This window comes from Cynocephalus volans, chromosome 8 (assembly GCF_027409185.1).
Source record: "Cynocephalus volans isolate mCynVol1 chromosome 8, mCynVol1.pri, whole genome shotgun sequence".
Taxonomy (NCBI): domain Eukaryota; kingdom Metazoa; phylum Chordata; class Mammalia; order Dermoptera; family Cynocephalidae; genus Cynocephalus; species Cynocephalus volans.
Window position 1 is genome coordinate 96,078,191 of NC_084467.1, and position 16,647 is coordinate 96,094,837.

Genomic DNA, 16,647 nt, shown 5'->3' on the forward strand with positions numbered 1-16,647 from the left:
TGGGAGAGTGCGGTGCTGATAACACCAAGGCCGCGGGTTCGGATCCTGTACAGGGATGGCCGGTTCGCTCACTGGCTGAGCATAGTTCTGACAACACCAAGCCAAGGGTTAAGATCCCCTTACTGGTCATCTTTAAAAAAAAAAAAAAAAAGAAGAAGAATACACAAATAGTAGAGTACAAGAATTACATATCTTCACCTAGATACAATTGTTAATATTTGGTTTTTATTTCTCTCTTTTGCTCTCTGCCTTTTGCTGACTCATGTGACCATAAGTTGCAGAAGTCGTGTTCCTTACCCTTAAATATTTCGGCTTGCATCTCCTAAAAATAAATTCTCCTATATAATCACTATATTCGAGTTTCCCCAGTAGTCCCTAAAATGTGTTTTATAATCTCTCTCTCTCTTTCTGATCCAGGATTTCATCAAGATTCATGTACTTTTCTAAGTTTGTTTTTCATGTTAATGACTTTTATGAAGAGTCTGGACTAGTTGTAGAATGTCTCAAATTCTGGATTTGTTTCAGACTGCTCTTTTAAAACTATAAGTCAGATGAAATTATTCCTATGTTTAAAACCTTCCACTGGCTTCCTATAACATTTAGAAAATAAAGTTCAATCTCATTGCCCTGCCTCACAAATGCTCACACGTCCTCTTGCATGTTCTCCTCTCCCTCCTTTCAGCCATGGTGGCCTCCTTCCAGGTTCTCAAACCCACAAAGCTTGTCCTTGCAGGATTTTGCATTAGCTGTTCCCTTTGCCTAATGTGTTATTTCCTGAACTTTGCTTGAAGGCTGACTCCTTCTCATAATTCAAATCTCAGTTTGAATACCATCTTCTCAGAGAGGCCTTCTTTACCTTGACCCTCAAGCTAAATTGAGGTACATGCGCCCCTTGAGACCACGACAACTAAAGCTCAAGTTCATCAAGTTCATCAAACAGTCATTCACTCATTCACTCTCACATCGCCCCAGTTTCCAGTAAGTCCCTTCTCATTTACATCTGAGACCTCCTTATAATAGTCTTTACAATCCATATTTGTATCAGCATTCTGCTCGCCACCATGTAACGAGTCTCTAAGACATTCCAAACTTTCCCTCATCTTTTTGTTTTCTTCTGAGTCCTCCAAACTCCTCCAACCTCTCCTCAACACCCAGTTCCAAAGCCGTTTCCACATTTTCAAGTATCTGTTATAAGCAACACCCCACTTCTCTGGTACCAATTTTCTGTATTAGTCCATTTTTGTTGCTTATAACAAACTACTTGGAACTGGGTATTTTATAAAGAAAATGAAATTTACCGCTTACAGTTTCTGAGGCTGGGAAGTCCAAAGTCCATCTGGTGGTGGTGACAGCATCACAGGGGTCTCGCATTGCAAAATGGTAGGAGCAAAGAGAGCAGAGCGAGAGAAAGACAGACTCTCCTCTTCTTTTAAAACCCTCAGAACCACGTTGCCCCTGACCATCATTTTTAATCCATTCACTATGGCATGGTCCTACAGCCAATCACCTCTTCAAGGCTCCACCTTTCAATTACCATAATAGGATTTCCCACCCTCTTAACAGTCACAGTGGGGAATAAGCTTCTAATACATAAAACTTGGGGGACACAATTCAATCTTCAGTGAGTTTTGAGGGGACATAATTCAATCCATTACTGTACCTATGACAACCTGATATTTTTTTTGTTATTTATTTTTACTGAGCTCCATGAGAGCAGGAATTGTGTTCTGCTTTGCTCACTCACTGTATTCCTAGTACTGCACGTAGAACAGTTCCTGACACACAGCAGAAACTCCATAAATATATGCTGAATACTGTAATAAATAAAGTGAAAGCTGTGGGATGAAAAGAAGCCAGCTATTTAAAGAGCCTGGGGAAAAACCTAGACAGAGGGAACCCTGAGGTTTGGTCTATTCTAGGGCCTGAGGAATGCCCTGTGTACTTGGAGGGAAGTGAGCCACGGGAATAATAAACTAGAATAGAGAGGTGGGCAGGGGCAAGACGGCTTAAGACTTTGTGGGCCATGGTAGGGAATTTGGATTCATTTTAAATCAAATGAGAACTCATTACAGGTTTTCAAGTAGGAGAGTGACATAATCTGATTTATGCCTTTTGAAAGATAATTTAAAAGATAATTCAACCTGAGTGATTAGAGAAGATGGAGGTAACATATCAGAGACAGAAAGTCATGTGTGTGAGAGAAGATCTGCAGGGGGAAAATAATTTAATTCATTTCAGACATGCCAAATTTGATATATTGTACTTCCTTTGTAGCTTTCATAGTATTAATGTCCAAAAATAATTTATTTTTACCTTTTTATTGTTTAAATTATTATTTCTGTTTTCTGGCAACTGACTGGTACAGGGATGGAACCCTGGACCTTGGTATTTATCAGCACCACACTCTAACCAACTGAACTAGCTGGCCAGCCCCCCAAAAGAATTTATGAGAAGGAATTATAATACCTACCTCTGAAATATAGTACAGCCAGCTAATTCAGTTGTTGTTTACAAGAACCTGATATTAAAGGTGTTTGTTGATAATAATGATAATAGGTACCATGTATTGAGCAGTTTCATGTTGTCAAGCCCTATGTTAACCATTTAACAAACTTCCTGAAGCATCATAACAACCCTTATTAGAAGAGAATTTATTATGTGTTTTACAGTTGAGGAAACTAAGGCTACACAGGATAAAGAACACATTAAAGGTCAATCATCCAGTAAGTGGCACAGGTGGAACTCAAACCCAGGTCTGGTTTGATGCCAAAGCTATTCCTTTAAACAATTTGCCATAACACCTACCTAATCAGGAGGGTTGCTTGGATCACTGGTTATGGCAATCATCAGAGAGATACTGAAACTGTGGTTCTAACATATCCTGAACCCTATAGAAACATTTAAATTTCATTTCAGTGGAAAAATATCTATTTGAGAAATAATCTAACTAAATTCATCAGATTCTTTACTCCAGCGAGACTCTAGTTTTAGTATTTTGTGAAGAACAAACTAAGACCTATGTTTTGGTCAACTTGGCATGGAAGGGAAGTGAATGGAAATAAAACTTATTCTTCCCAGTGTATTTGGAACGTAGCTGCTGAAAATAAGTAAAATTGCCACCCAGTTTTCCTGGGAACCAGCGTTTCTGCAGCCAACAGAAGTTTGCTTTTCCAATAGCTGGAAACGCCAGAATTGTGACACATCCTCAAGAACTGAGGTTGCCTTGTTCAGACTTTCACACGGGTCCCTCTGTTCCTTTCACAGAGGCCTCTTTTTCTTAAATAGCCCGCATCTGCCCTTGGGATACTCATTCTCCAGGGCGAAACCGAGCCTTAAGGAAAGGAGGCACTTGTTTTGGGTTCCCTCCTTTTAAAGGGGTCTAGGCCTATCTGAACTCTGGACGATATTTATTGCTCCACCTTTCAGTGTCGGAAGAAGAAATAAGAAGACAGGAGAGAAACTTCAATTTGGTGGTCGCGGACAAGTCCCAGAGCGGGGCAGAACCAAGCCCCCAGGTCCCACCTCAGCCCGACGCGCAGGTTCCCGGGCGAGGAGGGAGGAGGCAGAGGGGACTGGCGCCCCGCCCCCGCCGCGCCCCCGCCGCCCGCCATTGGCCTGTCCGAAAGACGCGGGGCGTTGTCGGTTTGAATAGGAGCGCCTGGAGCTGGGGCGCAGGCGCAGAGGAGGGAGGGTGTTGAGGGCTGGCGGCGCTGCTGGACCCCTAGGTGGCAGAGGGACGCTCCGGGGAGGCGAGGGGAGTCCCGAGCTCTGGCCCACGTGACCCGGCGGGGGCGGGGGGCGCGCTCCCGCCTCCCGCGGTGCCCCTGCCTGGCACGGCGCGCAGACCCGCCTGGGGGAGGGGCCGTGACCGCCCTCCTGTCGCCTGAGGCGGCCGCTGCCGCAGCTTCGTCGCGCATCCCGGACCCGCCGGCCCGCGGGAGGTGAGTTCTGCCCGGACGCAGGGCCTGGGTCGTTCGAGGGACCCCGGGAGGGTGGTGACAGGGAGGGGTGCGTGTGGGGGGCGGCTTCCTTTGTTCGGGGCTGGCCGAGCGGGGTGCGGGGCGGGACGGGGCGGGTGGTCGGCGGGGCCGGGGGCTTGCCGGGACCTGTGGGCGCTGCGGGCCGCGGCGTCGAGGGCGTCCGGCTGGAGAAACCAGAGCTCGGGGTGAGGAGCCGCTCGCACCAGCACGAGCGTCAGTTGCTCTCTTGCTGGGAAATTTTAACATGAGTTAAAGCTTAAGAGCGTCGTTCCCTAATTTCTTTTTAGTATAAAGTAGACCAGGGTACAGTGACTTCTCGCGTTTTCGGAGTGTAACAGACAGTCGATTAGACGTCCGACTCCCCGTGCAATTAAGTCCAAGGCAGATCGCAACTTGTAGTCATGCGCTTGATATCTAAACCAGTCAGTTTTTGTCAAATACCTGTGTTTATCACATTTAAATTCGTGATCTTTTGGCACCAACCGGTCGATTTACCGTAGAATTAGTAGTTGCTGCAAAAAGTTTAAATATAAAGGGTTATTAAAAACCCTTTCCTGAAATCTATAGAATGTCTTCAAATAAAAAGTGGAAAATCTATAATTTCCTTACGTTTTCCTGGTAACCAGTAAAACAATTTTAACTAGTATCATTTGAACTCTGTTAAAGAAAACGAGTAAGGATGGAAATTTTGTCTTAATGCATAATTTAACCCCCTTCTCTCCCCACCCCCGGTAGAATTAAACGAAGTAGGTTCTTGGCTTTCCTTTCTGTCGGCTTGTATTGGAGTGCTTCGCGGAGTGTATTGGAAGTTGACATAACCAACCGAGCTGAATTTTCAAGTTGCCACTTTAGAAGGGTGTACGGAAGATTCACGGCCTGATAATAGCCAGTGTGATTACTTCTGATAAATACCACTTTTGCTTGGGTACTCGCTATTCACGTGTAGCTTTTTTCTTTGGTTGATTGTTTAAAAGTGAGTAAGCGACATGAAAAAGGGAACATCACTGTTGGTTGACATGAGTGTGTGTAAGGACGGTTGGGGACTCAAGGGTGGGGGGGACAGTCTTATATCTACTCTTCTTTACACCTTACCATGGATTCGTTTTGGCAAACTGTTTCTCAGGCTATTATTTATAATTTAAGGAATGGATCAGTTATAAAGTAAAAAGTTGCCTGATACTGTTTTAGAGGCATGTTCACCAAATCCTCTGGCAAGATAAGCAGTTTAGTTGTATTTTCTTCTGTTATTAAATCAGACATGTGTTACCAATATATTTTAATATAAGTTTGAGATTTGATACTAGGCTAATTATAACAATGGAAAGATATAGTAGGTTTTTTTTTTTTTAACTGATGAAAAGTAATTTTTAATTTATTTATTTTTATTTACTTATTTTATTTTGGTTTTTTGGCAGCTGGCCTGTATGGGGATCTGAACTCTTGACCTTAGTGTTATCAACACTGCACTCTAACCAACTGAGCTAACAAGACAGCCAGGATATAGTAGTTTTTAAAATTGCCTTTTCTTAAGCATGAAGTATTTCCAAGATTTACCTAAAAAATAAAATTTTATAATTCTCTGGAATTTTAAAATTGAAAACCTGACATAGATTTGGACTATTCTAAATCTATTCCAATATACATATTCTGTTCTATAATAACAACAGCTATTATCACTATTACTACTATACTTTATTGAGTGCTTTTGTTACATACCAGAGCCACACACTTCATACATCATATCTCTAGTCATCAAAACACCTGTTAGATAAGGATCATGCCCACACCAACTCTGAGAGTTTTAACTAGCTCAAGATCCCATAACTAATAAGTCAATCACTGTGCTGGGATTCAAACCATGGCCTGATCCCAAAGCACATGCTATATTGTTTCTGTGTGTCTGTTCAAATCTCCACCATGTCTCTAGATTCCATTTGTAGGGACATAATTCTACTTTAAAGATGCCTGTACGTGCTGTGTTTTGTTATGAACTGGGCAGAAATATTTCAGTCCTCCTTTTAGAACTACTCTCTTGCTTTCATTACCTTATAAATTACGTAATGTCAATATCCTTTTAATCATCTTTATAAAAACATTTGTAAAGACTTTTCTTAGTTATTTACATGAATATGAGTATACACTGTACTGTGGAGTAGAAATGTATTTAAGCCCAGTTTTCTCTCTGTTATAGGATTCTTTGCTGATTCATAGTTCCTATTTTCTTCCTAGGCAAGAAATCGAAGTTTGTCGAACCTGTAATTAATGTGCTTGGTGTTGTGAGATGACAAGAGGAGGCATCCTATTCAGTAGTAATTTCTGGAGTTTGTGCAGTATTTTTCTCTCCTCTGTCGCCCCATCCTGTCTTATTGTTTGTTGTTCAGTGTATCTTCCTAACACAGGTTCAACTTTGCTATTCCTTTGTTGGGAAAAAACAAAAAAACGCCAAAAAACTACAAGATTCCACATTGTGTAAATGCAAGGCTAAATATGTGCTTTGGCCACTTATTTATTTATTTAATCTATTTATTTAGACGTCTGGCTGGTTCGGGGATCTGAACCCTTGACTCAGCCACATATTTAGAGTTTCTCACAATTTGATACAGTTCTAACCTGTCAGACTTCCCTTTCACTACTTCTAACCCAATGTGCTTATCCTGTAACATATTCTTTGTGCATTCCCACTTTCTTGCTTTTTTGCTTGAGCCATTTCCCTTCACTTGCCAGTAAGATCTACCCATCTTCAAGGCGCAATACAGATTTTTCTTTCAAAAAACTTTCCCTTGTCCTTTTTAGTTAGAATTATTCTTCCTATATTATTTCATAACATTAATAAATTGAATAGAAACATTTATTTACCCACGGAATGGTGGTAACTTTTGGGAAGAGAATAGAGTCTTGTTTAGTACATTTTCCTATGAAGAATTCAGACTCAAAACTCTTTAGGGACCCTTTTTAGGCATTTTTAATCCTTTCACATTTGGGATTTATTTCTGCTTAAAAATGTGTTTGAAACCAATTTTGTCTTATTAAAGTTCTTGTGTTAAGATAACTCATTTGTCATTTACTAACTCAAGAACAATGCTTGGTAGAAAGGATCACTTTTTTTATATTTTGCTATTGAGTTTTTAAATTATCATATGTATATGTATTAATCCGTTAAAGCTGATAGCTTACCAACATTGGTAGTAATAAATGGCTGTGCTTATCAAAAAAGTTTATATGTGGTTTAGATGAATTAGCCTGGAGGCAAGAAGAGTATGTTATATTTATAGTCTGATGGGTGTTACCAGTTTATATAGATCCTTGAATGAAAGAAACAGACCAAAAATTTACTGGCATTTAAACACCAAGGTCCAGGGTTCAATCTCTGTACTGGCCAGTAGCCAAAAAAAAAAAAAAAAAAAAAAAAGTTATTGGCATTTAAATTGCAGTCAGGAGCAGATAGTTTAGATAAATTCAAAGAAGCACAAAAGAGTAATTGTAACTGTCTATTCTTCTTTCTCCCCATCACCTGCTTTATAACATTTTACTGTCAATGGAGTAAAGCAGGGCCAGGATTTCCTGTTTACTCTGATTGCATACCTTGGACAGTGCCTAGAAGTCCACCTAGCTATATAAACGGAGTCTGGCTATTTTGACTTTCTAATCAGACAATTAAATGTGAGGCAATAAGAGTTATGCGCTAGTTGATCTATCTATATGCTTCTGTCAGTTTCTGGGATATGAAAGAAATGATCGTTTTCTCTTTATTTCTTTATGGTCAGACCAAAAGATGATGTAGGTTAACAGTTTTGTTAGTAGTGAGGTTTTGGAGCATTGTTTGGTAGATGCTATTAAGGCACACAGGTGTTCCTTCCAAATTATTAGTCGTAAATCTTAATGCAGTTTAGAGGTTAAACTTGATGACTTTTCAATATTCTTTCAAACTTATAATTACCATTCCAATTCCCGGTTCTGTCATTAAATTTTTTTATCCTGATGAACAAATTTGTAATTTAATATTTGTTGCAAATTCTACTAGTGTTACACTGTATATAATTAAAAATGAAGTAGATTTGTTAACTCAGTGTAATGTGGAGCATGAGTGAACACGTTACCAAATTTGTCAGAGAGTTCTTGCAACATGAATCATGAACCAAGAATTGGCTTGTTTGTTCAATGAATAATTTTAAGATATGAAATGCTACTTAATTGTTATATAGATTGTAATGTAAGAGTGACTTTTTTGGATATTCTTTTCAAAATTGTAAGACCATATTATAAATTGTCCTTAGTAAAATAGTGAATAGTATTCTCTCTGTCATCTTGCTTGTTTTAATTATTTTAAAAATGGTTCTCTATGTAGTTTTAATCAAATAAGGTATTTTGCAACTTCATTTATATACATTTGTTAATTTGTTAAGCATATAAATGACAATGTTTACATTTTAATAAATATGGAATTAACATTTTTAAATGATTGGTAAAATTTTGAATTTCATTATAATCTCATAGATGAGAAAAAATATTTTAATTTAATTCTAGGTTAATTTACTTCTAATACCTCTCCTCCTGCCCCATTTTATCCATAACATCCTATTTTACCCTCCTGCCCCATTTTATCCTAACGCTCATAGTGGATAATGGAAGACAGTTTGGTTGCTAATGTAGCTGTTGTGTAATCTAGATGTACTTTGGAGCTATTGCTATGAATATCTACACTAATTCCCTTTAATGTTTTTTATTAAAGAAAAAAGAAGCACAATGGAATTCTGGACAGAAGAAATAGAGAAAATTTGTTGTATTAATAGCTGCTATCTATCTTTTCATCCTTTAAGATGCCGCTTCCTTTGTTGGCCGAGAGAAAGGATAAGAGGAATAATGTGTTTCTTACATGCCAAACTGGCTTTTAACATGAAAACCTAATTTCCTCTTCAAAACTTTGTCAGTATTCCAAAGGCTGGTTCTTTCCACTTTCCTCCCTCTCACCTTACTGCTCTGTTTCCTACTAACCTCTCTCTAACTGTGCTTAATTAACAAAGCAGTGGGTGTTAATTATTTAGAGCCTGGTTTATGTTATAGCTGAAATACTTAAAAGGACGTTATGTGGAAGAGGAATTAGGCTTTATTGTATATGGCAGCAGAAGGAAGTACCAGGACAAATGGGTAGAAATGGAAAAATTGCTCAAGTATGGAATAACTTTCTAATAGGAGTATTCAAAGTTAGGATTAGCTGCTTTGTGACGTTTGTGGGAATGATGTAGTAACAGGTCGGACTTTCTGACCTGTAGAGTTGTTTATAACAAACACTGAGATTCCAGGACTTTATGATTGTATATTTATTTAGTTAACTCATATATATGTGTGTGTATATATATGTATGTATTAGTCCAATTTCTGTTGCTTATAACAGAATACTTGACACTGGGTAATTTATAAAGAAACAGAATTTATTTCTTACAGTTTTGGAGGCTGGGAAGTCCAAGGACTAGTGGGCACATCCGGTGAGGGCCTTCTTCTTGGTGGATACTCTCTGCAGAATCCCTTGGCAAGGCAGGGTATCACATAGCAAGGGCTGAGCAAGAGTGTGTTCTCGTGCTCTATAAAGACACCAGTTCACACCCAAGCTAATCCATTAACCCATTAATCCACACATGTATTCATTCATGAAGGCATAGACCTCATGATCCAATCACTTCTTAAAAGCCCTACCTTTCAAATACCATATCAGGAATTAAGTTCCAACATGAGTTTTGGAGGAGACAAACATTCAAACCACAGTATCTATATCTTTCCCTATTTATCTCTCTTAACTGTTATTGTCTCTCTCTGATGTGCTGTAGTTTCTCCATGATATATCTGGGTATGGATTTATTTTTATCTTGTTTAGGATTTAGTGTGCTTCGTTAATCTGCTGATTCATGTCTTCAATTCTGAAACATTTTCAGTTTTTATCACTGAAGATAATGCTTTTATTCCTCTGTTTTTCCTTCTGGTGCTCCTACTATATCTGTGTTAGAGCCTCTGATTTAGTACTCCTTTTCTCTGAACTGCTCTTTAGTATTTTTCATCTCTGTTTATTGTTCCCTCTTTAGCTAGGAGCTGCTCTGCTGCTTAATAAGTACATTGAGTTATTAATATCAGTGTTCATAGCAGTGCTTTTAATATTAGCAAAAAAGTAGAAATCCAAAAACTACAATACAAGTTCCCATCAACAGCAGAATGAAAAATACATTTGGTATACAATGGAATATATTCCATTTATACAGCAATAAAATATGCAAATTGTAGCTATATGCAACAAAAATTGAGATGAAGCTCAGAAACATAACGTAGAGCAAAACCATACAAAACTAAATGATATGTTATTTAGGACAATACACACATTCATGGTAAAGTTGTAAAGACAAGCAAGGAAATAAGGAACAAAATTCATTGTAGAGATCACCTTAGAGGGGAAAGGAAGATGATGGGTTAGGTTGGAGTACTAAGGAGACTTCAAAGGCAGTGGTGGTGTTCTCTATCTTAAACTGGGTGGTATTATATAAATGTTGTTGTTTCATTCTTTTTACTGCAGACATATTTCCTAAATTTCTTTTGTACCTACTCAGTGTAGATAAAAACATTTTAAAGACCTTAAGGAGTTTAAGTAGGATATCCTTGGAGAGCAAATGAATACAAGTATAACCTAATTATCAATGCAATATCTTCTTTGGATAGATAAATTTACAGAGTTTAGAATTGACTTGTTCAAGTACTTATTGGATTTTCATTTGATTTGTAAATAGCAGTTTTTAAAAACTTGAAGTATTATTTTATTCTTAGATACTAATATGGTACATACCATTCTCCTATGATTGTTTATAATAGAAAATATTACATAAAATTACTGTTTAAACCAATTTTAAAAATTAAGGTACAATTCTCAAACAAATCTCATATATTCACATCCTTATTTAGAAGCTCCATGGTGACATTTAAGCCCTTTGCTGCTTTCTGTAGTGATTGACATGACAGCAGTCTGTGGAGTTAGCTTTGTGATTATGTACAGCTCAGGGTTACTTTAGGTTATTCTCTGAAAATAGGACTTCAAGCAAAGCATCTTGTATTCCTTTTGCAGAAATGTTGCTGAAGTGCTGCTGAAAGGGCCAGAGATGCAAGGATTTGGGACACATTTTGAACCTATAAGCTGTCTGACATTGACCTCCTTTCATTATTAATAAAGAAGAAGCAGGAGCTTAGGCTGTATTAACACCAACTCATTAATATACTAACCGGACATGTTCTGCAAACAATTCTGCACTCTAAAGAACTGGATTTGCACAAAATAAAATAATTTCATATTTTACTGAGTTTATAATATGACTCGATGGAGGAAAATTTGATAAGCATGAGGGAAGACCATTCTTTTCATGTTCGTTACAGGTAAGACTATTGTTTTCTTAGTGGGTGACTTTTAATCCTTATTTTAAAATGTATTTAACTTTGACCATTTAAATTTGAAAATATTCAGATATACTGGCCATAGTATCTCCTGTAAACAATATTTTGTTTCTGTTGTGATTGTTGTTAAGTTTTTGTGTCCTTTCTATAGGAAAATAATAGTAGAAACCAATTATGTGCTGTGGTTTGCTTATTAATGTTCTCTGGAAGAGTTTATGAATAGTTATGTTATATTTTGTAACTTTTTATATAGTGCAAATACAATCATGTGCTGCATAAAAACGTTTTGGTCATCCACGTACACAACAGAAGTATACAGTGGACAGTGGTAGGAGCAATAGGCTATCTATCCCATGTAGTCTAGGTGTGTAGTAGGCTATACTATCTAGGTTTATGTAAGTACATTCCATGATGTTTGCACAATGAAATCACTTTTCAGAATGTATCCTATTGTTAAGCAACACATTACTGTATATAAATGGTATGTTTTTCAAAATCTTTGGGTTTAAAAGGCAGATTTTTTTATGTGGTCAGCTGAAGGACCTAACATTTGTGTTATAATTTTTAAATGGTGATCTTTCATACATGAGCTTTTCATTTTATTCATGTTTTTTCTAGTGTATTGTTTTTATATTTTTTCCTTTTTTCTTTTTTCTATGAGCTCAAGGAAAATCAAGTGTATTATTTTGGTTCCCTTCTCATTTCCCTTTTCTGTACATTTTTTATTTTTATACTTTTTTTAAAAAGTTTATTTTACAGTCATATCCATTTAAAATATTTACTTAATCTGTATTAATATAAATATAGGATTATTAAAATACAAATGAGTGCCGCTCAAAAGAAATGTCATTTTTAAGCTTATTGTGTGATGACATGTTTTGTGTTTTGTTGATTTATTAAGTAAGGCCACATTTTAACATGAAGTAGTGGTTTTGTAATCCCAAGTCTACCCCTGAAAGCAGGTCAGGCTGAGGAAGGACACCCGCATTCTCTCACAGTCTTCACGTGGCCCTAGGGAAACAGTCCTAGTCCCATAGGACTTACAGTGTTGCCTTGGATGCCCAAATGGACTGTCTACATTCCAGGTGGAAGGCTGCAGATTGTAGGGACCTGCATCCCCTGCCTTTGTTCTATATCCATAAGAATCTCACAAGCACAACATACTCCCTTTGGCAATACCTTATATAATACCGTGTGTGTGTGCATGCGTGCGTGCATGTGTGTGTGTGTGTAGGTGCTTCCCATGGACAAAGCTTGGGACCTGAATCATATACCTACCGCAATAAAAGAGTGAAGCTGGCCAGGAGATGATGGCAACAATTTAGCTCAAGGCAACTGCTGCTGGGCAAAATGAAGGTCCAGGGTGGTCAAGTCTTTGTGATATCTTTAAATTCTGAAATCTTGGCAACTAATGCAAATTTTTTACAATGTGTGTCAAACAGAACCCTCATCCTACAGAGGAAAAAAAGGAGGAGAAAAGGAGATGCATCTCCCCAAAAACCACACAGGCTTGTGGGGGAGGCAGAGTTCAAGGTTTGGAGAAAGTTTCTATCAGGGAAGTAAAATATGCTTACCCTGGGACTCCTAGGTTCTAACCCTCCTGTGCCTTTGCAACTCCCCGTCACCTACTCCCCTCCCCACCACTGCCAGTTGCAAGCCAGACTCCCATTCTGTACTCCCAGAAGGCCATGCACAGACCCTCTTCCATGGTGCTATTGTATCCTCCCAAGGTGGGCTGCTTAGGTCAGCATCACCCATAGACACTGAGCACCTAGTGGCAGTCCCTGAGACCATGCTCTCCGCCCCCACCCACGCACGGAGCCCAGTCCCCATAAATGAGCTTTTTAAAGAAATGGGTATTAAATGAAGTTGGAGTGGGTGGGTACTTTCTAAACATGATAAACCAATAACCAGTTTAATACTTAGTGATAAAATATTAATGGCATTTCCAATATAAGTAGGAACAAAGCAAGGATGTCTGCACTATCATTATTATTTAACATTTATCCTGGAAGTTCTAGTCATTGCACTGAACCACAAAATAAACACAAACATAAATGTATTATAATTATTTAGTAAGGTTATCATATAATAGATTCTTTATCAAAACTGTTACAAGTTAATTATTAAATAAATATCAGAATTTTGTAGCAATGAATAGAATTCAAAATCTATGAATGGAGGTGTGTGCTACCAAGTCTTAGATGTCTTAACAGACTCATATGTTTAGGAAACAGCAAGGAGACTTATCCTGTGGAGTAGATGTCTCGTGTTAGGACATGTTGCCAAGGAATGTTATGTAGGTAAGAGGAGGACATTTCTAAAAATAGAAAAGTTTCAAATAAAAGAAAATGGAAGACATTCAACATAATTAAGATGAGCTTTTAATATATGAAATACCCTCACCCTACCCTTTGGACCATATTTCCAGAAACCTGATCTTACATACTTTCTTCTCTTGTCACTCTCTGTACACAGCATGAAGTATTGCCAGTTTTAGCTCCTAGATGTTTCTCAGATTCGTATATTTGTCTGCATCCTCCCCACCACTGCTCCAGTTCAGGTCTCCAGGATCTTTCCTTCAGACTCCCTCCATTCTCTATTTTCTTGGAATTCATCTTTTTAATTTGCCACTCTAGTCTAAAAACATAGAACTAACCATGCAGCCTCTCTGCTTAATGCTACTGTTCACCTGTAGAGCAGAGCCAAGCTTAACATAGTATACAAACTATTACATTATGTGGCTTCTGCCTGTTTCTTAGACCTTATATCCAGCCATTTTTCACCTTACACTTTGAGCTCTGATTGCCCGCACATGTCATGCTGTTTCATGTCGCAGTGCCTTTGCTCATGCTGCACCCGATGACTTGAATTCCCTTCCCACTTTCTTTGTTCAGCTAATTCTATTCAACATCTGAGATTTAGCTCAGAGATTCTAAACTCCAAAGTTTGGCTCTGTGCCCTCTCTGTGCTCATATCACATCCTGTGCATATCTTGTTTTTAGCACCAACTATATTAAAATCCACCTGTTTTATGGCTGTCTCTGCCTCCTTACTGCTCTGTTCTTTCACCATTAGGTCCTTAGAATAGCCATGATGCTTAGCAAATTATCTGGCACATATGTCCTTTGAACTTCATTGGACATAACTGTCGTATGAACCTAATGTTTATCTGTCTTGCTAAACATTTTGAAGAGTGGTATGCTTCCTAATACTATAAGAGCAGTAGAATGGATTATACCTCTGCTAGTAGGAAGATCTTAGAATTGTCCTTCTTCCATCATACAGCACAGTCCAGACATGGTTTCACATTGCTATAGGACTTCATCAAGTGAAATTTAAAAATCTACAGCTATCTTTAGTAAGAATATACAAACAAATCCCCAGCTTCATCAGTGCAAACACATCTGTGGCTTCATCAGTGCTCTAAGATCAGCATTCTGTATTTTGATTGGATTGTTGCATAATTGGGGGTAATGATTGTAATCCTTTATGTTAGGTCATAGCCTAGTATAAATTACTGTTCTACTCTAGAAAATACTCAGCATGTAATGTTTTATCCATGTGGTTCTTTCATTGTGGAGGTACTCATCTATGTAATTTTTTGTTGTTGGCTAGTGGGTACAGGGATTTGAACCCTTGACCTGGGTGGTATAACACTGTGCTCTAACCATCTTAGCTAACTGGCCATCCCTGAGTTTGTAATTTTGAAATGGAGTATTCCTTTGGACACTAAAGCACCTGCAGAGGGCCATCAGAATGCTTTATGAAATATTTTGCACCTATTTGGGAAGGTAGAGACTGATAGCAAAATGGAATTCATTTCTAAACTTTTAGAAAATTGTATGATTGATTTTAAGGAATTAACGTTAATTTTTTTAGGTGTGATAATGGTATTGTGATTATATATTTTTGAAAAAGACTCCTTATCTTTTAGAGATGCATGATAAAATATATACAAATGTAATCATATGCTTTCTGTAATGTACTTCAAAATCTGGGATTGGCGGAGTAAGGATGGGAGTAGAGATAAGACATATTGATAATATCATATCATATATTGGTAATTGTTGAAAGATGGATACATTTGGTTCATTATACTAATTTCTCTAGTTTTGTATTTCTTTGGGAATCGTCCTTGTTACTATTAATAATAAACATTTCCATATTTTAATATTGTAAAAATTAGGCTCTTGCCCATAAGTTGTAAAGGAATGCAGTTTTGTGTTGAACCCTTCAATTTTGCTATATAGATATAGTTGTTAATAGTATTCTTTCCTGAAGAATAGTCTGAGGTAATGTGGAGTGGTGGAAAGAGCACTGGATTTAGAGACAAAGACAGGATTTCATTTCTCAGCTTTGTCATTATATGACGTTAAGCAGTCACTTTACCTATTTAAGCATCAGTTACTCCTTCTGCAATAATACCTATCTTAGAGGTTATTTTGAGAATTAAATTTGATATAGGTTAAAATCACTTTTAAAACCAAATTACCATATAAAATTTAAATTGAGATAATTTTGTGACCAAAAAAACAAAACAAAATAAAGATAATTTTGTGCTACTTTTCCTTTTACAAAATAAACTAGAACAGCTAGATAAATGTGGTAAGTGGAATGAATGAAATTTGTTTATTGGGGCTATGACTGGTGATGGAAAAGGTCTATGTCCAATTAGAACACACAGAAGGTGGAGCAAGGGTTTATGAAAAGAGATTCCACAGCCACAGAAGATGGAGAGCACCGTGAAGATGGAAAATACTCTTGCTTTGAATTTTAAGTCCTGAACCCTATCATTTATTTTTAAATAGTGCCGTGAGTCCTTTGAGGGGAGAATCAGATTCGGACATCATTTGTATTAAATCTTTTAAAATGATGTTGCATCAAGGTTTTAATCTTCTTTTGCTTCCACTGATATGCCATAAACACAAGAAACCAAAATTAAGGAGGTAAAGAAGAGTTTTCAGTTAAGGTCAAAATCTACTGTGGAAGAAAAGTAAAAAAAAAAAACAACTACTACTAATAAAATAAAACTTAAATGAAATTGAAGTAACATGAGTTTGTGCAGAAAATGAGGAATTATAGCTATAATGTTCAATCTATTATTAACAAAAATGAAAACATTTCAGTCAAGGATAGTAGTACTATGTTTATTTACAGTTCTTAGAAATACACTTTCTTTGATTATACTACTAGGTAAGCCATTAAGAGAACAAAAGAAGCTTTGCATGAGAGATGTATTTTA

The 16,647-nt window shown here is 37.5% G+C and overlaps 1 protein-coding gene across 6 annotated transcripts in view; it reads left to right on the forward strand.

Annotated features, from left to right (window-relative positions):
- Positions 1 to 3,695: 3,695 nt before the first annotated feature.
- Positions 3,696 to 16,647, forward strand: part of GPSM2 (G protein signaling modulator 2) — a 60,244-nt gene continuing 47,292 nt past the window's right edge. For 3 of the 6 annotated variants that reach the window (XM_063103586.1, XM_063103591.1, XM_063103587.1), the window contains exons 1-2: positions 3,697 to 3,941; positions 11,080 to 11,384. In XM_063103586.1, coding sequence (XP_062959656.1) covers positions 11,329 to 11,384 — 56 coding nt within the window. In that variant the 5' untranslated portion in view covers positions 3,697 to 3,941; positions 11,080 to 11,328. Of the gene's footprint in view, positions 3,942 to 11,079; positions 11,385 to 16,647 lie in introns of all 6 variants that reach the window. The other 3 variants (XM_063103588.1, XM_063103589.1, XM_063103590.1) reach the window with 3 other exon arrangements.